We start from the raw sequence: 26,853 nt of genomic DNA on the forward strand, positions 1-26,853 counted from the left end.
ATGTTGAAGTGCAGGGGCTAATGGAAATAAAGCACATACAGTATTCCAGCGTCAGTCCATCCATTATCACTGGTGAATGGCTGTAATGAACTCCACCGTCTGCGCATCCACAAAGGAGAACGGGAGACGGCCTGGTTCACCGCCTCTGTTCTAGATCATCCTTAAGGAGTTTAATGGGCTTGAGGTCGAGGCTTTCAAGTCCTTTCACAATCAGACTCACCAAGTGTGCCTTTATGAACGTTGCTTTATGTGGGCCTTCCTCAAAATGTTCCCACAATATTGGAAGTATGGAATTGGTCAAAGTGTCTTATTAAGATGAATAATTAAGTTTCACAGGAATTTAATCTAGTCCAGCTATGTATTTATTAGTTGATTAAGATTTTGACTTTGCTCCATGAAATTATATTATTGTTTGCCTCATTTAATAGTGTTTCTCATGGTTGCACTGCTTCCGGTACGTGTATGAGGATAATATTTATTTATTTATTTATTTATTTATTTGTTTAGGTCCAATGAGATTTCACCGTCACGTGTTGCCACGTAAAGCTAATCTGCCCAGGGCCTTTTACAATCAGTAGTGCTGGATATTGAATGCATCTTAGACTATATGGACTGTTTCTTTACACAATCCGATTTAAACATCATCCTTCGAAGGGCATCTTGCTGACCCTCGATGATGTCATCATTATTCTGTCCTCTCATTGGTTGGTCAGAGAAAGCCCAGGAGCAATACACATCTGTCGCAATCTGCACATGTTAATACATTTAGTAATCAGAAACTTTGGTGGGTCTGATGTATTTTATTTAAAGCGGAAGTCAACCCAAACATATATATTTTTTAAGAATATGTTCTATGCAGGCCCACTAGTTGAAACACAGCATGCTGATTAATATTGTGTTTGTGGAATATGAGTTAAAAAACTAAATTCACCCATTTTTAGCCATTTCTAGGGGCGGCCATTTTGTCACTTCTGTCAACTGAAAATGACATCACACACCCTCAGGGTCCAGATAATGACCAATCATAACTCAGCTTCAGAAAACAGGTGAGCCGTGATTGGTCCTTATCTGGGCCCTGAGGGTCTGTAATGTCATTTTCAGTCGACAGAAGTGACAAAATGGCTGCCCCCTGAGAAGGCTAAAATCGGGTGGATTTTGCTGCTTAACTCATATTTCATATTAAGTATATCGCCTTGTTTCCACTAGTGGGCAGGCATAGAACATATTCTTATATGTTTGGGTTGACTTCCACTTTAAGGTGGTTGTTTTTGTCACGTCAACTACTCCAGATGATGTACGTAACACAGGTGTGTACTGCCATATTGCATTTTTTGATAGTATTAATAAGTTCTATAATTGAGATGTGATCGTGGTAGTATTTTTGTTTTTTTAAATTTACCATCCACTGACTCCATAACATTCTTTCATCTCCCTCTTTGACTGAGCATGGAACAGACCTTTCTGGTTGTTGTTGTGCTTTCAGTTCTGTCTTCTCAGTCCTAAGTGCTTCGCTGAGGGGGCGGCCGGGGCTGGCAGAGTCAACCAACCTGCACTTTCCTCCTCTTCCCCCTCAAAAGACGGCTGTTTTTGTCACATTAGCTGTTTATCCCTCCGTCTTTTGAAAGCGAGGACAGCGGGCCAAGACATTCGGCGACAGAGAGGCGCCTGGGGAAACGAGAAGTGAATGACCCAGGGTGGTAATCTAGACTCAGCCGCATGGCGTGTAGTTTTTAGCCATCTTTTGCTTTTGCTCATGCATGTGGCAGTACACAGTGGACTGCAAAGGTCCTCCCTCTCTCATCCAGGCCTCTCTGCTTTGAAGCTCTTTAAAAGGGAGGTTAAGTCAAAAATGTTCTTTACAATAATATGCTCTATATGCCCCCATTAGTCTAAACAAGGTATTCAGATTATTAAGCAAAGTTAAGCAGTTTGTGGAATAAGAGTTAATCCACCCGTTTTTATCCATCTCGGGGGCGGCCATTTTGTCACTTGCTGTCGACTGAAAATGACATCACTGTGCCTATGGGCTTAGCTTGCGAATGTCACGTGACCAAACCCAGAAAACAGGTTAGCCATGACAGCCCTTACCTGAGCCCTTCGGCACTGTGATGTCATTTTTACTCGACAACAAGTAGTAGCACAAGGCAAAATGGCTGGCCCCTGAAATGGATAAAAACGGGTGGATTCTTCTTCTTAATTCATATTCCACAAACACAATATTAATCAGAATACTATGTTTAGAGTAGTGGGGGCACATAGAACATGTCATGGGGAAGAAAAAAAAGAAAGTCAAGTCAAGACTTTCTTTTTCAGCACCGCAAGTTTTGCATTACTGCTATTTTCATTGCTCTCTGGCTCCCACCCAAGATGTCAGTCTGTCCTGCTGTGCTTGGCCAGAGGTCACGTCACTTGAACACAACATCTTTTAAAGGTCCTTATTGACAACCCATATTGTCACTCAGAATAGGATCCACACTGTGTTTGACTGACACTTCATTAATTTCTTTGCTCTGTGTTAGAGCCCATTTCAGAGGTGATTGAAACATGTGGTGGATGGAATTACGATTTCACATCATGTTGGGTTCACATTCAGTGGGATATATTATAATGAGGTGTTCGGGCCTGCAGGGGTGCTAAGGTTATTGGAGAAATAGAAAATATATGCTAAAAATGAAATGTGACATGGAGTCTGGGAGGCCAATAGCAGAGGAATCAAGTGTAAAATAGTCGGAAATTAGCACCAGAGACCCCTAGCAACCCTAATTTGGATCAGCACCAAATTGTACACCTTCATATGTAACCGTCTCCTGCGTGAATTATGGATTCATGCGTTCATGGATTCACAATCATAAAATGTATCCTCAGCTTTGCTCATCAAGGCTGTCAACGAGTTATTAAATAGTTGCAAAGTCATCTCTGTCGAATAAAACCCTTTGAATTAATGGAGAAATTGTAAAATGGATGTAACAATCAAACTGCTGTCAGATATATGTAGCACTCCTGCAGGTCGCTTCCCCATGCATGTAGAAGCACCAAGCAACAGCTTCCGATAAAAGGCGAAATGTGGGTGTTATATTCCCCATGCAAATTGACTTTGTGGAAGAAAAAAAAAAAATAACGTAAAAGAGCAAACAAACATTGATACTTTCTAAGTGTGAAAGCGCCATCACGGATACTGTTGCAACACCCTCGCTGTGTAATTTCAGCGTCTGAGGGGAGAGAAGGCATCTGAAACAGTTGAATGACTGCGTATGTGTGCGTGTGTGCGTCTGCTGCCAAGACTGTTAGGCAACAATCCTGGTCTAAATATGAATCAAGATCTAGGGCAAAAAGTAAAATGGATTTTAAATTGTTTTTTGGATGTGTGTGTGAATGTCGGATTGTTTTGACTGTTATTTTATGGCAATAAAAATAATTGCTTTTATTAGGTTGTTGTCATATTGTCATGTAAATTTGCATGCATCTCTATATTAAGTGTTGGTGCACAAGAGATTGTTATCCTTGCAAAATCTTATACACAACACATGGCCAGGCCCAGAAACAGGCTCCAAGTAAAAGACACTTCACGCACACGTTCCCTTGTGTGCAAACAATGGACCTTTGCTACACTGCCTCTCGTGTGCTTCATTATTTCCCTCTCATTGTGTCACTGTACAACATTTCCTTGCAAATTAATTAGCTCCCTTTGACATTTTAATACCATCCTCATAAGAAACACCACGATCGTAGCAACCAGTTTGAAACCATTCATCGCCCAACTCCCTTAATTCGTCATTCCATCCTCTACTCTCTTCTCAGCAAGGACCCATTCCCCATTGTTGTGTTTGAATGAGGTTAATGATATTCATTAACTGTAGTTTCAGTGCAAATGTAGTCAGGCTATAAATGTCAAGGTCTCATTTTTGAGATGACCCTCAGAGTGTCACTCGAAGCGTGCTCGTGAAGTTTTTGCCTCGAGATTACAAACACATTGGCTGTCTTTGTTTCCTAATCTTCCAAGCAATATTTGTGCATTGTCATTTTTGTGTCACTTGTATTGATTTGGTGATGGAATTGGTTAGTCCGTCAATCATGTTTTAAGTCAATATCATGACATGTCATCAATGCGTGTGTGTGTGTGTGTATTTAAACTCATTGGTGGATGTCAATTGTATCTTCAGATTAAACACCCCGCACCTAAGAATTTCTATTTTATTCTCTTCCATCTATTACTTATAAGGACGTTTTGAGTCTTTGTGTCTACATTTGTATGTGCAATATTTTACAAGATTAATGGATTGTATAAAGGCGCAAGATTGGTGCTATACCAGCAACACATTTCTGCAAATTTGCAGTCACCTGGGCCGTATTTACCTGCCCATAGGCCCCGGAGCTAACCATCAAATTTTGGCCCCAACTCCAAAGCCAGATCCTACTTAGGGACAAACATTTCCAAATGTTGGCAAATGCAGAAAAATGTGCGTTCACGTCAGGGTTCGTTCAAGGTCGCAAATGTTCGCCAAACGGTCATGAGCGTTCGGCAGCCATTTTGTACTTTTCTTGTCAAGAAAAATCACTAAAACATTTTTGACAAACAAACACATATACATATACATTTTAATAGTATTGCTCTGATACAACAAACAACTACACTTAACGAAGTTCGCACACGTAGTGCACTATTGCGCCTACAATACTTGATCAGATCACAAAAGTATGTAAAAAGTAATAAAGTACAAAAATGTACAAAACACGATAAAACCTAAACAATGCATTCAGCTATATTCTTCGCTCGCGCGAAGTAAACCCTCACGTTCTTGACACGGTATTGGGAAATACTTAAATTGTCAACCCTCGCTCTTGTACTTGTAAGAAGATTAAGGCAGCGAAGGCGTGCTCTCTGTTTATCCGCATTTGTCACTTCACGTTGGTGCTCCGAGCGCTGATTTGCTAGCTAACAACCAATCAGAGTCACCAAATGTCACGACTCGCGACACCGATTCAACATGCGACGCTACGATCCTGTCAGTTTGGCTGCGTGAACAAATATAGGTGGGGATTAATCACTTAAAACGGGAACTTCCTCTACATTGTGAGTCACTTAAAATTGTCATAGTATATCGTACGGGTGTGTGACTGGTCCACGGATGTCACAATAACATGATTGACAAATAAACAAATGACAGAATAATGTGGAATTTAATGCCGTTCGATAGGCCTTCTAGACCGGGCTTTGTGTACTGCAGCGGCAAGTGAATCACAGAAATTTCAATAAGTGGGAGAATAATATGAAACTCGCTATTTTAGACGACTTCTGTTAAAGGCCTTCTCTACTACTGCCACGGCACAGAATCACCTTCGGGCTGGTCAGCTCATGGCAGGAATGTAAAGTGATTGACAGAAAAAGCAACAACTTTTTTTTTTCAACAAAAATGTCAAAAATAGTACTGGAATAATGATGACCTTGTCTTAATTTACTCACAAATGTACTGCACTGTATCATCTGGATTTTAATTGATGATAAAACCAATAAAATCCCAGGGAAGCCATGATTTATCTGTTCTTTGAATTGCAACATGTGTATTGTACTTTCTGCCATCTCAAACTACTACTACTACTACTACTACTACTACTACTAATACTAATAATAATAATGATATGTAATACAGTAATAATGTATTTAGTCATAATTATGAATTAAAGGTTAGGTATAGCAACAGGAGGAATGTTTTGGTTTTTGTATTTTATGAAATGTCGTTTTTTTTTTAATAATTCAGCGTTAAAATGCGTTTAAGGACATTGTAAACATATAAAGTCATATAAAGTTAAAATTTGCTGTTGACCAGTGTAATCATCAAACAATTAAAGTTGATCCGGATAATTCAGCCGAACCCCTGATGACCTTGCCTTTACTATAAAGGTTGGGAAGTATACTGACCTATAATGATGGGTACCGTAACGTCAAAGATTTACAATTTGGTTAACCCCTCTGACTAGATCAATAATACGGAACACTAATTGTGGATTCCAGTCCAGCATACTGCAGTGTTTTGTTATGAAAGTCCGGACCGGATGTTGCGCGTATTATTCTCCGCACTTGACTCCTGCGAGTACTTCTCTCTCCTCTCGTGTATATCTCCTGCACTGTGGACGTGTTGATAACCTCCATCGTGTCTCGTCTCAGAGCGGAGCAGGACGGTCGCCACGCCTTTGGGGAGCCACTTTGACACGGCGTCAGCTCGCCTCCAGTGTCCGTCCTCTCCTCTCAGGACCCCCCCCCCCCCCCAACCTACTCCGCAAAGAGGAACATTTTCTCCTTGTACATCAATCACGCACGCTGCGCTGCCTGTTTGGAGTGTGACCGTGCTGCTGAGTGGACGTAAAATTTGGGGGGACATCTGGAGGTCCACTCGTGTTTACATCGGATAGATACACATCGGATCAAGAATGGGGCTTGCGGTGTAGTGGTGGTAAGGACACCCTTTATCCTTATTAACGTATTTGGATTAGTTCACGCCCTCGCCCAGTTTGTTTCCTCTCTAAAAATGATACCTGACCGTGGCACCCACTGCCTGACGATGACAATTTTCAATAAATGCACCTAATTGTGCTTGGCGCGAGTGTGCTCGTGTGTGCACGTCTTAGGGGCGTATGAGGGGACCCTTGCACCCGCCTTTGGTGACCAGGTGACCATGTGACGGTACAGTATTTTGACTGTGTTACGATGCGGATGTTGGCCATTGATAGTTCATGTGACTATGAGTGAGAGTGGAATCGGGTTTTTTTCTCTAAGATTGGTGAGTAGACGCTCGATGTCAATTCATGCACTCACTGGCTACAACAGAAGGAACACCTGCACACACATGAGAGCCATTACAAGAGCTATAAGTTTAGAGCTAATAAATGCGTCATTTTGATTGACAGTTCAGTTTGATGCATGGTATTGTTGTGTGCAGCTATAATTTGAATATTAAGGTTTAGAGGCACCACTCTCAGGACGATACTGTGCCACTACAACCACAATAATAATCCGAATAAATCTTTGCAAAGGCGTTTTGGATTGGATTTTGATTAGATTGTGCCGGTGTACCTAATGAATCGGCAGGCAGCGTCTCATGCTGAACAGATGCATATGTGGGATTCATACCATATTGTAAAAAATGGGTAAAAAAAAATCAGAATGATGCACTAAAGCAGTCCTTTTTGCCCCGGGCTGACTGTTGTAGCAGCTTGGCAAAGGAAGCTGAAAGGATTTGTTATCTGTCTTCGGCTGCTTACTGCAAGGTGCACAAGTGCGAGGCGAGCTCTGTCACAAACCAGTTAGGTGGGGAGGAATTCTACTCGAGGTTTGCTGATATTACCAGTCAAGCCACTTGCGTGCGTTGTTCCCACGCCCTCTGCTCGTCTCAGCCTCTCGGTGCTTCTCATCACATTTCCTCCAGCTTAGGATGCCACCCTGAGAAATGTGCCTTTGCTCAGCTATGTTGGCAGTGCGTTGCTCTTGTCGGCACTGCGTGCCTTCTGCGTTGGTTTTAGCCGCCGTTGATTAACTGCAGTTGCACCGCGAGCTTTCCTGCTGGAACGGCCCTTTTCACAGCAGTCATGATGACATGGTAAAACAGTTAATGGTGGGGAAAATAGTACTTACGGTTCCATTCCATTTAGGTTTTAGAGCGGCAGCTCCCTGCAACTTGGCATTGTTGTGTAATTTGTTGAGAATAGTAGAGTAGTTGTCAAACACTCAAAAGAGTGGCTGCTACATTTCATTGCGTGCTATACAAGGGTAATCTTTTCATGATGGGACAGAGAAACTATGTACAATCAAGCCTTCAGCATAATTGTAAGTGATTATTTACAACATACAAGGGTTGGAGGTTGCCAACAGCACACAATGAACCAGTTGGCACTAGAAGGCACACTCAGTTACCGCCGTAATGTTTTTCCATTCATGTCCTAGAAGTGAAAGAGGTATTGACAGTAATTACCGGTATGACTTTATTACTTAGCATAGGTTAGTGATGGACTAGAGCAGGGACACAAGGCAAGGACCACATGAGTTGTCCCTGGGTTTGTTGTAAAAGTAACTCATCGCCGATGGGTCATTGTGATTTCCTAGAAATGTTGCAGATGCGGTCATTTGAGAATGTAAACACTCGCAGGGATTTATAGGAATTCAGTTTTTCATATTAATATGTAACTCTTTTCGACGTTGCTAAATCACTGCCGATATTTATTGTGAGAGCATTAACATGATAAGTGTCTTCACACGATGCTTATAAGATCATTACAGGTCATTTGTGCAAACTTTTTATTTCAGAAGTGTGTATCGAGGTGGTATCCCTTTGCCCAAGAAGAAGTTCTGTTGCAAAAACGGTGATGACCCCACGATTACAGGACCCCCTGTGCGTACTTAGTAATGTGTCAATAATTTTCATCTCATTTCACGCCAACACTTTCAGTGGAATTGTTTGTTGACTGATAGAATCTTGAAGTGTATTGAGACAAAAAGCAATGCAGTGCACTACTTGTCTGCAAGCAGCATAGATGCTGTTGATTCATTCTTGATAAGTATTCAATCAAAAGAGCATTTGTCTGCTAAGGCTCACATCCACACAGACCTCCATTTTGGCACAACTACTCTGCACAATTTGACACTGACATAGGAACAGCAGTGAAGCACGTTTAGAGAGATTCTCATGTAACCTTAATAAAATAAAATAAGACAACAAATTGATCATTAATGGATTATTTCCCCATAGGTGGATATTTTTTTCAGGGCCTCACAGAGATACTGTACAGAAGTATTTTAATCATTTAATACAGTAAATTGCACATTTTAGAGGGGCCTTTCATTGTGGGCAGTCTAAGGCACATCTGTGCAATAATTATGCTGATTAATCAGCATCTTGACACCTGTGAGATGGGTGGATTTATAAAAAAAAAAATTTAGCACAGGAGCACAAGTGCTCACCAACTTGGATTTAGAAAGATTTGGGAATAATATTTGTGCGGAATTGGCCTTTTGTTTCAACAAAATAATTCCAGCTCATGAAGGATGGGAGCAAAAACAAAAGTAGTGCATTTATATTTTTGCAGTGTGGCTACGTACACTGTTTTTGAGCTATTTTCATCTTTTGTTTGGATTAACCTATAACGTTTTGATGATATGCATTTTTAATAATTTGATTTTATTTGATTCTACGACGGCCCGTCAGAATATTGCTTTACGTGAAATCAACCTCCCCAAACGCTTGCTTGTGCGTGAGTCACAAGTTTGCAGGCACAGACAAAGGCAACAATAAATTGTACCTTGCAACTTGACTTAGGTGAGTAGAGAAGACCAGGTGTGCTGCTGTTAATGAGTATGAGGCAGGTCTGCAAAATGGGAGGCCTCTCAGTGTTTGTCTAAGAAGAGGGCAGGGTCTGTTCCTCTGCCTGGGGCAGGGCGACAGGGCGGCAGACACAGTCGTCCGCTTGCAATGACAGCTTTATCGCCGCCGCAAGGTTTATAGTGGTGCGCAATGTACGAGGGTGGGTGTGTGTGTGTGTGTGTGCGCCTCTCTCTGTGCAGGAATTCCAATTGTCTATTCCACAGACATGAGATAATTCCATCATGGTATTGAGGCAGAGCAATCAAAACAGCAAAAATAGGAAACAGCCTATACACAGGATTTATACAATCCCATTTATTTATACAATCCCAAAGGATCTTGGTAGTCGTCTTAATCAATTAATTAATCCGTCATGATTTGCTTGGCTGGAGAGTAGAGCTGTGCGATATTGTGATTGTTATTGTAGTGCTATATAAAAATGTCTACCATACAAGCTCACTCTATCGTTTGTATTGTTATTTTGATGTGATCCATCTTTGCCGCTACACTAATGAAGTCTCCGAGACGGTAACACAGCAACAGTCGCCTTTCTATTACGTCATCTTTGATCCTCGCGGTCCAGCCATGATTAATCCATTTTCTGCTCGGTCAAACCATGACATTACGTGAACGTAACAGCTGGATTACGCTTGGGTATACTGGTCATGCCTGGAGAGTGGGGCGCGCTAATGACGCAATTGTTATTTTAAATGACATCCATCCTTCCATTTTCACTTCATGTAGGTATCAAGGTCTGCAAAACTTGTAATCCAAATACTGTATGTCTGACAGGAACTGAAATCTTTTAAAGAGGTGCCCTATGAGGAAGTTGTGCAATACGAAAAGGAAGCTGATACGATATATGGTGAAAAATAAAAGAAAAATGCCCAGTGTGCATTTTCATCTCATTGTCAAAACATCTTGCAAGTGTTCCTGCTCAATGGGGAAACACCTTAGTTTGACAATGTGATAATCTAGGGCAGGTAGGGATGGGCAAATTCATTAAAAAAAAAAAAAAAATGGGGCGGGGGATTTTTTTATTATTTTTTTTAAATTCACAAACCCATAAAATTCTTCAAATTATGCTGCTAAACATTCAATATATCTTTTCCCCGAAAAACACGGGGAAATGGGGTGGCTGTGGTGGAATCATAGAAAAAAACAGGAAAAAAAATCCCAAATCGGAAAAATTATTGGAAAAAAAATGTCAAAAACAAAAAATCTGTGAATATGAGAATCTGTGGGTGCCAAACAGCGAATATGCCGAGCTTGACTGTAGTTTTAAATTGTAATACCACCAATCACAACTAGATGGTAGACATGTCTTAGTTGCGCTGACAATGGGTCTTATACTGCCCTACTACAACGTGAGTAGGCCTAAATGATTTTTTTGTGCAGACTTGTGTGAATTACAGAGCTGGACGTCGTCCCTCTGTCCCTGAGTTTCCGTCCTGCATATTCAATCGACCCACGTGGTCCCGTCCTGTACCTCGTTGGCGACAACCAATCGGCGTCGAGAACCTAATTTTCACGTCACACGCAGGCGTTGCACGAGCAGACACGCCGCCAAATGAAGAAAAAAATATAAAACAAAAACAACTGACACACACACACACACACACACACACGCACAACGTAGTGATCGGTGAAATAAAAAGAATATGGGACTCATGTCATTGCGCCTGTGGGACCGCAAGGTGCACATTACATAACACTGTTTTATTTTTTATTTTTTCCTTACTCAGCCGCGTGTCAGGAGTGCGGCACCTGTGTGTAACGTGCTATCGGTTAAGTCAGTTCTCGATACCGTTTGGCTGACTCCGCGCAACTGGGACAATGTGGGTCAATTAAATATGCAGGACGGAAACGGAGGGACGATGCCCAGCTCTGGTGAATGATATGCAGGTCAAACAAACATTTCTTACACTTAATGTCGGTTTCTTGTTCAGCAGTTTTGTGCCATCCTTGAGTGGTAATTTTAATGCAAGAGAATCCATTGCAATGGATTTTTTTTTTTCAGTATGTTATTTTGTTGTTTGTGTCAAACCCTTTGTTGTTGTGTTAGGATAGTGGATCTTTTATCCATGAATTGCAAAATTTATTGTTAAAAGGGAATTATATTAAGAGCACATATTTTGCATGTATGCACACTTGTGAGGATAAGCGGATTGGATAATGGATGGATGGATGCACGTATTTTGTCCAAATTTAAAAGAGAGTTTTTGTCCTACACCTGGTTTGGAAGGGAAGTACGTGGTATCCCCCTGAGTAGCACTGATGAAAAATGTTGTCATTTTCATCAATTGTGTCAAACACATTGTGTCAGTTAGTTCCCACTCAGCTCTACATTTGATTGACTGCTGGCCCAAAGTCAACTGGAAGTCTCCAGCCCACTGTGGCCCTGAATTGGATAACGTGGCACAGAAAATGTTTTGATGATTAGAAATGAAGACAGAACATTTTGATGGTGCACCTGACAGGGCCTCGCGTGATTTCTTCAGACTGCTGAAATTGATGAGACTGATGTGCCTCGATATAGGGTGAAAAAGCATGGACAAAAGGAATTTTGATGGTATACTACTGGGAGAAATGGTGGAGCCACAGTGGGGAATTCAACAGGCATCTAATTACCTCCCAACAGGAGCCTTGTTGGGAGCCTTGACTCCATGGAAACGCTTCACACGGACGCACACGCGCACACACACAGTAGTAGCGAGTACTAGCGACCATTGCTGGCTATTGACACACATGGGTTGGCTTGGTCGAAAAAGCAACGGAGTATAATTGCATGCTACCGGACTCCTCTATTATCTCCCTTATCCAAGCATCTTACTCCATCTCATGATCAGAACAATCTCCTTGTCATGTTATTCATATAAACGCATTACATGACATTACTAGTTACACGCTCCCTGTCAACAATGACGTTTGAGGGGCGATATTTCTATTCCTAATCTTGCATTCTCTTGCTAGGCATTATTGTATGGTAAATTATGAACCCTGTTGACCAAAAGTCAGTGATGAAATCCAACTATTAATAGATTGGTCGATAAATGGTCTTGGTTTGGCTATGCTGAACTATAAAGTAAAGAATGATTTCTTGGGTCGAGCCAACTATAGTGCTTTCGCTAATCATATTACATTACGATCAAAGCAGATTGTGTATTCCCCCAGCACTAATTATGGCGCATTGACATCATACAGCGATACGGTGCATGGCATCTGCCCATGCTAGTCATAATGAGCAGATAGATATCGCATTTTCACGAGAGGAGACAGCCGTGATGACTGCAGTAGACGTCTGATTATTAGATTTGCATCCGTTAGCGTCATGGCAACATATTGCACAGGTTTGCTGTGCTTGTCTGTGTGTGTGTACATGAGTAGGCTCATTAAGACGAACCTTTAAAGGACTTTGAGGTATTATGCATGCGTTTGTTTCAGCGTTTGCTCCACTCTTGTTTTCATTCCCGTTCACTAGCCGTTAAGTGGGAATAAATCTTCATATTTAGAGAGAAAATCCCCCTTCTATTTTATGTTGCTTTCTGGGATGGTTGTAGATTGGAATATTTGGAAGAGGACGTGACTCTTTTTCAAAGATTTATGTCCATTGTGAATGGCACACTTGGGGCACTCACAGATAAGCCTCGTCGCCGCCAAGTGTGTACCTCACCTCAGCTCCAATTATGTGAAAATAAGATGCACATCAAATGTCAGACACTCTCAATTCATTTTAGAGTGTCATTATACACCCCATCAAAAAGGGAGAACATTTTTTATTTTTTTTGCACAGTATGTAGTTTGTATTGTACCTTCAAGTTTTCACTGTTAAACTTTATGTTAGGCTGATCATTTTTTGCCTTCAGTCAAGTTAAAGTGACATTTTATTGTGGTAAAAAAGAGGTGTTGGTTGAGGGGCAGTTAAAAAGGAACTCAGTTCAACTGAATGCAGTCTTGTTTTGGCTTTTTCTTTACCTGACAAATGTATTTTGGAGCCTAAAAATGCAAACATTTTGAAAGCTGTGTTCTGCTAGTTTTGCAGTATTTTGATGAAAGCAAATAACACACTACACCCTACGTACACATCTCACAATTTGTCTTGCGACTTCAGTTAGCAGTCACATCATCGAACGCAGTTCACTTAAAGCGTACCTGCGACGGCCCATTTCAAGTCAGTGATGGGGAAACGGAGCAATATTGTAAAGTTTGATAAATATCTGTTGTACCCATCTTGGTGTCTAGTCTTGTGTTCGCCAAAACAGCTCGCACGCAATCCCTCTGGTTAATTTTAACGCAAGGCGCCATGTTGGAAACAGCTGTGACGTCATGTTGTTTCGTTAACTGGGCCTTACTTTGTGCTCACCAGTTAATATTGAGTGATACGCCACATCGTTGTTGTCGTCATATATATTGTCATAAATAGCGCTTAGGGGCTGGCCTCGCACCTCAAATCCGTGATCGCGTTTCGTTAACCTTTTCCCCACCGAATCCATTTGAAAGTATTACTAATTGTGCTTTTGCTGAAAAACACATCATAGATCATAGTCCAAAAATGTAACTTTTTTATGACGGTAAATAAAGTGAACTTGTTGGGCCCTATTTTGGTTTTGGTAGGCTGTTACCCGTGCGCTCGGCGTAAAAACAGGCGTAACTTCATTTTCATGCCAGTGCAAGTCTAGTGTGGGGTGGGTACCCACGGATGACAAATGACGGACCGGCAAAAAATTGAGTAAAATGCTCACCTCTGGTAATAATGCACACAATAATCACTCCTCTATCCATAATGGATATGGCTTGTATAGTTGAACACAAAGCTGATATATTTGCAGGGAGCCATGACTTATTCTGTTGTACGAAGGGCAACAGGTGGATACACAATGTGACATCACGATAGGTTCGACAGGGCAAGAGGAGACTTCTTGGATCAGGATTTTAACAAAAATCAAGATTTATTTATTTTTCACATCAGTTGCGGTGTAAGGAAAAATAAAGTTGACCAAAAGACAAAGACTCCAACTAAAGACTGTTCTCAAAATTGGAAAACAACTTTCCTCCACGTTGAGTGTGTTTTTCCCCTTGCTTCTCTCCAGTTCTTTTCTGTCATCCTCCCACTCTCTCTGCTCCTTGATTTTCTCCCTTTTAAGTCCAGCTACTACGGCTTCAATCAAGTGGCTTAAGCAGCCACACCAGTTGGGGTTATGAGGCATGCTGGGAAATGTAGTGTCTGTATTGTCGGCCATTTTGGGGTGTGGCACCGGCCTCTGAAATGGAATGTAGCATCCTTCCACTACATACCCCCTTGTGATTCCGCAGCCGGTTGATTATACCTCTTGCCATCTTGTATTTAAAACGACAAAAAGAAACTCAGAATTGAGCCGCACCATATTGAATGGAATCGTAATTCCACAGAATCAAACTGCATCAAATAATTCGTGTAGACTTTTTCTATCCATTGTATACCCCATGTTTTTTTGGGGTTTGAAATAAATGTGCTCTAGAACTGGAAATACATTTGGATTGGACTGGATACATGTTTCTATGCCATAACATTACCTCAAACCAGTCGTTCTTCACAAAAAACCATCATCAACTACTAGCCGGGTTTACATGGAACCATGTACTCAGGATCCGAATGACCAATCGGAATGAAAATGCGCCATATAAACACCCCAATCGGAATAAGAAGGCCGAATCCGAATGGTATTTCTTTCGGATTCACGGGGGTGGTATATTCCTTTTGCCAATACGAACGAGGGTCATGTAAACAGTTCAATCGGAATAGCCAGGCTGCGTCTTGACGCAAATGTGTAGTGACGTCGATGTATGCGCACTTTAAAAAAGCAGCGTCTTACCAGAGCAGATCTGCGATGCGATAACTTGTTTTAAAGTACTGTGAAAAAAATCACGAATACTGTGCTTAATAGACGAATGAACGCCATTTATGACAGATCACGTGATGTTTACATCGATCTCCGCGTGTCACACGGCCATAACACGGCTGATCTGATTAGCACGGTGGAGCAAGCAAACAGCCGATCAGAATAGATCACGTCACATGTAAATAGGTGACCAGAGAGCAAAAACGTCTCCATGTTAACCCGGCTACTGGCCAGGCACGCGAATATATCTCAGTGTTTTCATTCATTTTTAATGGAGACCGCTTTGACAACATTGTCTTCTGTGAGTGAACCTTACACAAAGAACACCTTTTTCCTAGGTCGTCATCTGATACTCTTCGAACCATGCAGCTTGCCTTTTCATAGTGTCTAAAAGATATATTACCCTCCTCCTCTCCAGCTGAATACTAGCGCAGATGGTTGCACTTACAGTGAAGGTGTGACGAAGTTACTCTCCCACCTCTTTCAGTCCCTTTATACAAGCCCATACACATGACCCACCCGTATGCATGCACACAAGTGTGTCCAAACTCGCTCAAGAATGAGGATGGCTTGGTGGGGTGTGGAGGAGAATTCCTAGTGGCCTTTGCAGTTGGATGGACAGAGTTGGTGGCTGTGGAACAGCCGCCGCGTGTTAACCTGCTCCGAGTGACATTCATGACAATAAAGGGACTCAGGGACGATAAGTTGAAGTATGATAGCCTGACATGTCTCACGGCATAGCCTGGGAGGAGAATAGGCGGGGGGTGGGGCTGAAATGCCTCCGCGGTAACTCAATCCGATGTCGGGCTGCTGTGTGGGTGCTGGTGTGCATGCAAGTTTATTTTTTTTTGCTTCAAGGCACAATGAACGCTTTTGTTTGTGGGTTGCGCTCCTCCTTAAACAGACACACACCACAGACCACAATGGTGAGCTGGGTGAACATATGGGTGCATTAAATGTTGTTTAGCATTGCACGTGGACATCACCATTCAGTCTATACACTTTGGGGTACAAAGGCCTCCCTCAAAAGCCTAATGGGGAGAAGCAGAATGTTGACTGGGAGCTGAATAGATGGGTGTGCAAATGGAGCAAGACTGGAGTTACCAATAGGGACTTTGGGGCTAAACTTACACCTCTTTGGAAGCACAATTTGCTCTTTCAAGGAACAGTCTTGGAGTGTTTGGGGTTGACATAAAACAGTGTCAAGACCAAAATGACACAAAGAAGCAGCACCCTCCCAAAATAGAGGACATTGCCATGTGTCAAAAGAACGATCACGTGGATGCTAAATTGGTGTTGGTTGAGACAATTCCTGTTTTCCCCTCCTTCTTACGGCTAAATTTATCCCATCCAGGAACAAGGAAGTAGCAGCAGAAATGAAACACGGGCAAGGACCTTTTAAACCTGATATTGCACCCCTCTAGGAAGTGTGCTTTTTGGGCTGACTCTTATAATGCAGTAAATGTCTGTAAGGTCATTTATAAAAGAAAACAAGCACATTCAGCCATGGTATAATATAAAGTGTGTGTGCGGACCTTTTATTTTTGAAGATCATTGTTGAGGTCGAACACAATTATTGAGATGTATGTCATAGTGGAGCTTTTCAGGAAGTCATTTGCACAGCTGGTTAAAAAAAAAAAAAAAAAAAAAAGGAAGGTGTATGTGGCATTTGTTGTTTATATTCAAGTATTGTGAAACGGACACGTCTTTGCAGCCAGTAAGCATTATTTCCTTATTTTTACTCAACAACTCCTATGAGAATTTAGTAATGTGACAGTAATTTGCAGAATAGCGCACTCCATTTTGCCTTGACTGATTACAGACACAAATAATCAACAGTGAAAGCCACAAAATCATCAGAATTTTTAACCATTGTTGAATAAATTGTTATATATATATCCGTAAAATAAAAATGTGAATAATATTATCTGTTAGGGAATAGTAGTTATGGGTGAGACCTCTTTCACTGCATATACTGTAACCTGTGTGTGTACCTGTGTGTGTGTGTGTAAAGAGTGATATAAATTGATATAGTGGCTCGGATAATAGATGGATATATAAATCAAATAAAAATTATCTACATTTTTATGAGACTATCGTTGTTGAGGGCAAAAGGATTGGACAGATTTCCTGTGTGATTATACAGTAAGTGTGATGACCTTCAAATTCTTTTTCACTGACTACAAAAATTCCCAATTGTTGATAAAGCTGATATGTAGCCTTCAATATTTTAAACTAAAGAAGACCTCAAAGTGACAACGGATGGTAACAAAGCTGCCACTGTACTCCATCTACCCCCATTCAAGCTTCACCTTTGTCCTATCCGCTCTGTAATGACAAAGGTCAGATTGCAATTCGATTTGGACTGACTAAGCCTCTTCTGTCTGCTGCTTTTAGCCTGGTTTCTCCACACACACGCAGGTACGTGTACACACATACCTGTGTTGTGCTAGTTATATGCAGTGAAACAGGTTTCACTGATAACTACGAAACCAAAGAAGAAAAACTTTGCTGTGAATCTGTCTGACGGCTTCAGGTTTTAGGCCATTGTTTCATCAATACTACGATGACACACCTCCGCTTTACTCACTCACAGCTAGACACACAAACACACAACCAGGCAATCAAGAGTGCTGATAAAAAAAATAAAAAAAATCACTTGTCTCCAGACAGAGTCATTGTGTTAATCACAATCGAACAAAGCCAGCGGATCCCCCCGATGGCCAAGATAACAGCCCGACTGAAGCTCAGATGACACATGCACGCTCCCATGCACGCCGGAAAGGGGCTTGAACAATGACACTCAGTCTAGACAGAGAGCAGAGCTGCTGTGGTTGGCCCGTGGAGCTCTCGAGGTGGGGTTAGAGGTCACGCCAACACACTCACCTGTTCTTAGCTGTGTGTTTCTTTGTGTGTTTTCATGCAGTGTTAATACAAAGTGGCAGCCACAGAGAGAGTAGTGTCTCTATGGTTGTCATCTTGGTCAAATTGGGGGTAAACATTAGTGAATGCAGTATAGTGGAAGAATAATAACATTGTCAAAAGAAAGGCTGCACAATATATCGAACACATTTCATCATGACGGTAATGGCCTATGCAACGTACGCATCTCAAACCTGCAACGTTTCATATGGAATTCCATGCTTTTATCTGACTTTGACCAGTCGGCTGCAACCCAATATAGGACAACTTAAACTTAGCTTAAAAAAAATGCTGGCTTATTTTGTTGCATGAAAAAATTTCTTTTTTTCATTAGATAATGAAAAATACATTTCTTTAAGGTATATATAAATATTCTAATAATGTCAGTATCACTATATTCAACATCTGTATCTCGTGTTTTTCCAATATCGTGCAGCCATCGTCCAAAGTAGAAATAGAGTGAAACTGTGTTTATCCTGGAGAGGCCATAAAAATCATATTTTTTATAGTTTTACTGCCTCAACATGCTTTAAATACATTTTACCTTAAACTTTTAAAAACCTAATGTTTTCCATAACACTTTTCACTCTCGCTAGCGCACTACTTCAAATAAAAGGGAAAGACTGCTTCATTCAAGCTGTATATGTGTCAATCCCATTTAAAGTGTAATGTATAACTGATAGATTAAACAAAAGAGGATTAAACATTGTACGCACAAATGTTTAAAAAAAAGCAAACATTTAATTTCATGTAATGAAAGTCCACTAGCTTAACGCTAACACATTGTATGAGGCCAAACAATATAGACAAGCTAACGGGAATTGGCACTTACTGGGTACGTTACGGTGATTATAAATCTTCAAAGAAGTGTGACTTGAACACTCAAAGAGCAGCAATAGATACAAACAGAGCATACAACAATACTCATCGGTATATATTCTTTTTATTTTTTCATTTTTACTGCAGTTAAGTTGGCTACCTTCATCTTCTTTATGAAGGTTTATGAAACACGTGCGTGTGTTTACCACAACATCAATTTTACTCACGATTTTAGCATGTTGTGAACCATGTACAAGTATATCTGACGGAATGCCTCAGGGTAGTTTTGCTCTTAGGGCCGCCACACACTGCGAGATGCTTCTGAATCTGACTAGGACCCCGACCGTGGAAAAAAATTACAGCTGGTATATTTTTACCACAAGCTTCGCTGTTTCATGCACAGGTGGTACACATGAAATTATAAATATGGTTATATATTTTTGGTAAAACACTATGTTACTGTATTTCTATTGCTTGGCACATTAGTGTGGTGGGCAGAGGCAGCTAACTCAGAAATTGATTTTTCACCTGAGTGAAAGCTTCTGTGCATTTTGATTGGCTATAATTGGTGACGTTTCCACATCTTACAATGTGGAAATTGCCGCAAAACCAGTGGCCGAGACTGCCACTCATGAAACTTTATAGCAGAAGTGCTCACACTGCGTGAGCGTTGCGGCAGCTCTTCGGGAAATCCCATTACGTTGTGTCAACCTCTCAGACTATTTATGTACATTTATTTCCAATGAATGTAACCCTGAAATCACCGTCAAGTGTCAGTGACTATAGATAGATGAATTGGGTTTTACCCTGAAAAAAATGCCGTGCATCATTTACTCAATTTTATTTTGTGCAACCACTTGACAAAATAAAATTAAGTAAATCCAACCATCATTTTTTTTTTTTGTAGTTCGGTCTCTTTCCTTCTTGTGAACACGGAATACGTTGCTTCAGAGAGTTTGAATCTGATCACTACTTGCTAATAGTTGTTTTTTTTGGATCAAATCCATTTATATCAATAGCTGATTTTGTCGTTCTTGTAAACGTAGAGAGTGACGCGACGTGTCATTCATGTGTAGACACTGGTGACTGGTTCACACGTGTGGAGGGCCTGCCCAGCCGAACAGACTTTGAGATGGTAGCTGCAGGATGGCTGTGAGGCAAGGTTGAATCACAAGCAGGCAGCTGCTGTTGTGGAGGCTGGCTGCTAAGTAGTAAATAGAAGATTATCTCTCATGATACAGGAAGTCTTTGACAGTGTGTGCACGTAGAATAAATCTCACTCAACATAGTCTGTGAAGGTTTGCGTGCATGAAATGATTGATAAATTTGGATATTTAAAAAAAATGGTGTTCTGCACTTTCTGTCTTAACCTATTACACAGTTTCTTTCGGTTTCAGTTTTTTTCTCTTCATCTATCAGGTCATGCCTCTGTGGTAATGCAATCCAATGGAGGGTACTACAAGGACACCACCAACTCCTGAAACTAATTTAGATGGTGACACACCACATTTTGAGAGGGAAATGAGATGTGGACCTACTTTGATTTCTTTTAAAACTGCAAAATACACAAAATAAACCGTCCGCTGATAGTGTAGTGGTACACACGCCCGAGTTGTGTGCGGGCAGCGTGGGATCGATTCCCGCTCAGTGACGGTGTCTGTGTGTGCCCTGCGACTGGCTGGCGACCAGTTCGGGGTGTAGTCTGCCTTCGCCCGTTGACGGCTGGGATAGGCTCCAGCAACTCCCCGCGACCCTGTATAGGATAAGCGGTTTGGAAGATGACATGACATGACAAAATAAACCAACAAATATAACAATTTTCTCACGTAACTTTTTAAAAATATTTTCCAAGCAGGTGAATGTTCTAGAATCTAGGGGCATGAAGCTAGAGATAGTTGCAGGTTTCAGAAAGCCAGTAAGACCACCCAACCCCCTTAGCCTTTTGTTTGCCTGTCTGTGTGTGTTTGGGTCGAGGTGTGTACGCATGCATGAAGAAGTTCTCCTGTTCAGAAGGTGGGGGCGTAGAACAAAGAGAAACTGAGACATTCTCACAGGAAACTCGAGACGTGCCCCAGTGAGTGGTTGACCTTTCACCCATGCAGACACCCGGGATGCTGCTCTATTGAGGTGGCTCAACAGCACCGGCTGGGGGGAGGAATTGAAGGTCACCCGTGGATGAAAAAAATGCCATTCTCAAGTTTCTTCCAGGAACACAGGATGCGCTTAATTGATCAGTACAGTGGTACCTCTACTTACGAAATTAATTGGTTCTGGAAGAAATTTCTTAAGTAGAAAATTTTGTAAGTAGAGACGCGTTTTCCATGTAAATGCTCTAATCCGTTACCAATCATGGATAACCTGTTTTCTGAAACTGGGCCGTGATTGGTCGTTGTAAGAAGTTGTGATGTCATTTTCAGTCGACAGAAGAAAAAATGGCCGTCCCCAGCGATGGCCAAAAACAAGTGGATTAACACTTATTCCACAAACGCAATATTTATCAGAATGCCCTATTTCAACTAGTGGGCTTGCATAGAACATATTCTTGTAAAAAATATGTTTGGGTTGACTTCCCTTTAAAAAAAGATGTCAGTGTTATGACACATTTTTTTAAATGTTGAGCATAATTGTTTTTAACACTTTTGAGTCATTTTGCACAAAAATACTGTTCTGATTGCAACGCTTTTGTTCAATAAAATCCCTATTGTAATAAAAGCGTATGTAATGATAAAAAAAAAAAACAGACACCATGATTTTCATTAACTACTTATGAAAATGAACAAAAACTGAATTTTCTTAATTTGAGAAACAGTATAGTTATTGTGACCCGCCCCCTGGCTGACAGACAGAAGGAAGGATAGGCATTGTCATCATCTTAATAACTTCTGGCATGTTGCTCAAGATCTCTCTGTCAGCTTGTTTTTTTTTTCCTGTTGACTGTACTTGAGGAACATGAGACCATCTGTTTGCATAGTATCTGTGTATAGCTCTCATCTTACACAACAGTTCACTGAGTTCTCAGATGCAGTGTCAGCCCAGTGTGGAAGCAACATGTTGAATTTTTAAAGCGCGTAACCGCAATACTTTCGTAGAGCGAAAGACATTCAGGGCAGAAATGGAGGCCACACACTCATTTTACAGCTGGTTTCCTTGGCGACTAAGTGACCCATATTTTCATTGGGTCTTCTGTCATGTGGGAGAAGGCACAGCTGTTGGGGTGGGGGGTACCCTCGATGACGACAAAACTGAAAAGTGCATGATGCGCTTGGAGGATAAATAGAGGACCTAACACAGAGCATCACACAGTATACAGTACCGCTTCTTCTACCTGACTGTTTTTTTTAGTTCACTGAAATTCCTCATTCTGTGCTTTTTTTCTTCTTCTAAGAATATATTTTTACGGGCACTTTTTTCTCTTCCAGCTAGGAATGCCCCAGACTGTGTGCTCAGGCACCATGTTCACCACTCCTAGTGGCTTCAGCCCCCATCTGGCCTGCGCTGAGCCTGAGGAGGAGGAGGAGGCTGCACAGGAGGGCCAGGGGCCCGCGGCTTGCCTGGCTGATGGGCCCCCCATCAGCTCTGCCTCACTGGAAACCCTCATCCAGAATCTCGTGCCTACTGCTGACTACTACCCCGAGGTAAAGGACTCTAGAATTACAATTTGTTGAGCGCTGACCTCCAACTTAAAGTGGAATAATCTTAACTGGGATCAGCGCCAAATATTGCACCTCCTGCTTTTGCATTTATTTGTGGGTAATTTCAGGATTCATGCATTGCTTACTAAGAACCTGAGCAAAATGTGAAAATACGCCTTATTTCACTATTGGGAAAAAAAAAAAAGTGAGATTATCAGCTCTGTCTACCTGCTTAAAGAAGGTGCGGAACTACAAAGTATTTCTTTTTAGTGCTGAAGTTAAAATATTACTCTTGTGAAAATACACTTACACTTATTAAAGTACACTTTCTAAAAGTATTTCCTAGCACTTGTTCTGAGTCTCGTCAAGAGATGGGTTAATATCGAATCACAGGAAATGAAAAGAAGACTCACTTGCACAGTTCTCCAAATAAGAGGCAAATTGTGCTTGATTCAAACTGTTTATGTGTCACTCCCAGATGGAGTTTATTGTAAAAGTGATACACAAAACAAGAGAGGATTAAACATTGTATATTTAGACACCAAAATGTTCAACCAAGACATGCAATGTTGTCTAAATGCAAGTCCGCTACCAAATGCTAAAATAAAGAGCGAAAAAAACATAGGCGGGCTTAAAGAAATGAGCACTGATGTAACAGTGATTATAAACCTTCCAAGGACTGCTGCTTTACTTTCCACACACATGGCAGCAACACATAGAAACATTATATAACAAAAAAAACACAGAATGGATGTCTTCTTCTTGCTGTTAATTACACTGCATCTCCTCCAGTATACCTCAGTGCTGCCTTGCATGTTGTGGCACGACATGCTACCACACTGAAGGCGTGCAGTAATGTGGACTTACTTTAAAATTCCATAAAAAAGGATTGTTTGACAAGCTGAGCTATCACGGTGGCGTAGATGATGAACTGCGATATAGCGGGCTTCACCAATCCGCCATTACCTTTCCAGATGAAATGTTTTGTTGACACGACGGCAAATAATGTGCCCTTGTGTCCTTTGACAGAAAGCCTATGTGTTTACGTTCCTGCTGAGCGCCCGTCTGTTCATCCCTCCTCCGGAGCTGCTGGCCCGCGTGTGCGAGCTGTGCATCAAGCAGCAGCAGCTGGACCAGAGCCCACTTGATACGGTGAGCACTGCGCCGCACGAAAAACCACACAGCACTCCTTAATGCATAGCGCTCAGAGCGCATGCCATCTGTATGACTAGCCTCATGATTGTTCTGATCCTACAACAGGCAAAAGTGCGCAAGTTTGGTCCCAAGATCCTGCAGCTGCTGACAGAGTGGACAGAGACATTCCCCTCTGACTTTAAGGAGGAGAAGATGGTTGGACTTCTGAAAGACATCATTCACAGGATAGCTCCCTGCGATGAGGTCATTACTTCATATTTATTGCATCCTTGTTTTGGAATGTTTCTTGGACGCTACACTCGAAGCCAAGGTACATCTATGCTGTATCCGTGGCCGTCATTACGTAACGCATATATGCTATATAGCTCCAGTCAGGGATGCAGTGATGGGGAAATGAATTCTGCTAAATCACTACCACCGTGTCAGTGTGAGGTTGAGTAGTCGCAGCACAGCGTTACACAATCTTTGCATGGCGGGGCTGAGAGGAAAGAAGGACGTCAAGAGGAGTGGTTGTATGTGCAGCCTCAAGGGAGAACGGCCGGATGGATGGATGGCCTGAGAGCACGGGGGGGGGATGGGCTACCGACGAAAGAGGGGAAAGGTAGAAGAGAAGCAAAAGAGCAGGGAAGATGGAGGAAGTAGATTTGAGGGCAGAAAGAAGGGAAGGGCAGCCAGTGATGAATGTGCTGCTATTTACAGCCCGTGTGTGTGTGTGTGGGGGGGGGGATTCATTCATTTGTGAGGCACACTAACCTCACGGCCTCTGTGACCAGAATTTAGAGAGAGGAGCGAAGCGAAACATTTACTCACCGCTTTGCTGCAACTGCGTGCGTGAAAAACATTGAATGACTCACATTTCCGCAAAATATTTGAAACATCTGTGAGTTAGATACTTGAAAATATTTTTGTGTAAATGCGTCAAGCAGGCCACTTTACTAATACGACACCTAGACTTGTTTTACGATATAATTGTCATGGTTGTGTGGTAGAGGACCCAAATGCAGGGAGGCAGGAGAAGCAGGGCGTACTGAACAAAATATTTATGAACAAAAAAAAAACAGCATAAACAAAGTCCTGAAAAATCCAAAACTCAAAGTAACAAAGAAACACCAGGAACCAAAACACACCACTTGGAAAAACAAAACAACATGACAATAACAACAATCCAACAACAAAGAGGCACAGAAAACACAGAACTAAATACAAGCCAACTGACGAGACAACGAGGACAAGACGCGAGAGACTGAGGTAGCTGATTGGGAGACTCAAGGGACTGGGTTGACAAGCACAGGTGGAAACAAAGACCTAACGAGCTGGGCAGGACAAGAAACACAGCCATAACAAGAAACAAACCTAAATATCATGTAGAGAAACACAAACCACAACAATAAGAATTTTGCAGTATAAACAACAATACATTACAGTACAAAGTACAAAGTACCGTCCATAATATCCACGTTGTTATTTATATAGCTATTAAAGCTTCACACATATAGAGTAATACCAATATATATTGTAATAAAATAAAAAGAATAAAATCATTGGAAATTGTATTAGAATATATTGTATTGTGGCGAGTAAAAGTGACACGACTTGCCTTTGTCTCCTCATCTCATCAATTTACACTCCGCAGTATTATTTTTGTCCACTTTGGGGTTGCCGTCCTCACGTTCTACACTGTAGCATCTGTGACAGTGAATGGCGGTGGTAGGCTATTTTAAATTCAAAACTCTGGACATTGTCTTCTATGCATTCTTTCCTCCTACTACACGAGTTTGCAGCAACAGTCTGTGAGGAAAAATAATCACTGCAGCGTCCGGTGATACGGCAAATAATCTGCGATATAAGCGCGATAACAAAAAAACTGTGATCCGGTGAAGCGGCAAAAAGTTAACCGCGATATAGCGAGGGACAAATGTATAGTTGAAAGTTCAGTATTGTAGCTTATGACCAAACTATAGCGTTCGTGAAGACAAGATACTGTGCAAACTATGATGAGGAGATGAATCTGAACAAATGTTTGATTTCATAAGAGTGTATCATATCGATAGCTCTTCCTATTAATCAGTACCCAAGAAGTAGCTCACGGTTTCAGAAAGGTTGGTGACCCCTGCTGTATAGAAACAATCAAGCCCACTCACATTCACACCTATTTAGAGTCTTCAATTAACCGAGCACATGTGTACCAGGACAAAAATGTGCTGCTTTTATAAGAATAACGTTGTCATTTTTCTAGGGGGAAAAAGACAGACTATATAATGAAAGAATAAAGTCAGAATTTAACCAAGTTCAAATCAAAATTCTCATGCAAATGTCTCGGGTACAGTACGTAGCAACCCAATAAAAGGAGATCTTCAATGTATAACGGACAGAAATGTTTGTGCAATCAGGATCCTCAACAGTCCTCATCTTTATGCAGTTATTTGTGCTTTTAAAACTAGTTTTGTAAAATTATGACTTTCCTCCTTAATAAAATAAGTTTTTGTAATATTGAAACTTTTTTTTTTCCGAATAACTTTTTCCTTTATACTTCTATTTATTTGACTTTATTCTTTATTCTATTTATTTCCAGGGTGGGCATAATACTCCTTTGGTGTAGATCTACAACGTACTGATAAAATATTCCTTGTCCTTACAAAGACTTACTGTCTGATTTCTCCTGTCAATCTTCTTCTATTCAGGCCTACTGGAAAACCTTAAACCAGGTGCTGCAGAAGCTGAGCCAAAGGCTGGCCTTGATGAGTCAGGGGGAGGAGAGCATCATCAAGGTCTCCCTCAATGCCTCCTACATCTCCGACAAGCTCGTGGCCTTCAAGACCAAGCCCCCGCCCATCCAGAAGGACATGCTCTCAATCTGCAATGACCCTTACACACTGGCCCAGCAGCTCACCCACGTGGAACTGGTGAGGAAGGACGGAAAAAGGGGCGAGGGGGCCCGCGGGTCAGACTAAGGTCAGGAAATGAGATGATAACGAGGATGGGTGAGGAGAAACGGCTGGTGGAAGATTGGAGAGGGGAGGCCAAGGTTGGCCAAGCATTGAGATAACATCAATGTGCCGGGTAGGTGAGGAACTATGAAGGGATGAGTGTGAAAGA

General features: G+C 41.5%; 1 protein-coding gene across 6 annotated transcripts in view; it reads left to right on the top strand.

Annotated features, from left to right (window-relative positions):
* The window catches only part of LOC147151792 (ras-GEF domain-containing family member 1C-like), a 70,273-nt gene that overhangs the window by 36,243 nt on the left and 7,177 nt on the right, over positions 1-26,853 (top strand). For 4 of the 6 annotated variants that reach the window (XM_086017884.1, XM_086017886.1, XM_086017885.1 and 1 more), the window contains 4 exons: positions 22,390-22,605; positions 23,632-23,754; positions 23,863-24,000; positions 26,439-26,660. In XM_086017884.1, the coding sequence (XP_085874010.1) occupies positions 22,396-22,605; positions 23,632-23,754; positions 23,863-24,000; positions 26,439-26,660 (693 nt within the window). In that variant the 5' untranslated portion in view covers positions 22,390-22,395. Of the gene's footprint in view, positions 1-6,083; positions 6,450-6,754; positions 6,777-22,389; positions 22,606-23,631; positions 23,755-23,862; positions 24,001-26,438; positions 26,661-26,853 lie in introns of those variants that run through there. The other 2 variants (XM_086017883.1, XM_086017882.1) reach the window with 2 other exon arrangements.

Source organism: Filicampus tigris, chromosome 2, assembly GCF_054856515.1.
Source record: "Filicampus tigris isolate MCC_2025a chromosome 2, RoL_Ftig_1.0, whole genome shotgun sequence".
NCBI lineage: Eukaryota > Metazoa > Chordata > Actinopteri > Syngnathiformes > Syngnathidae > Filicampus > Filicampus tigris.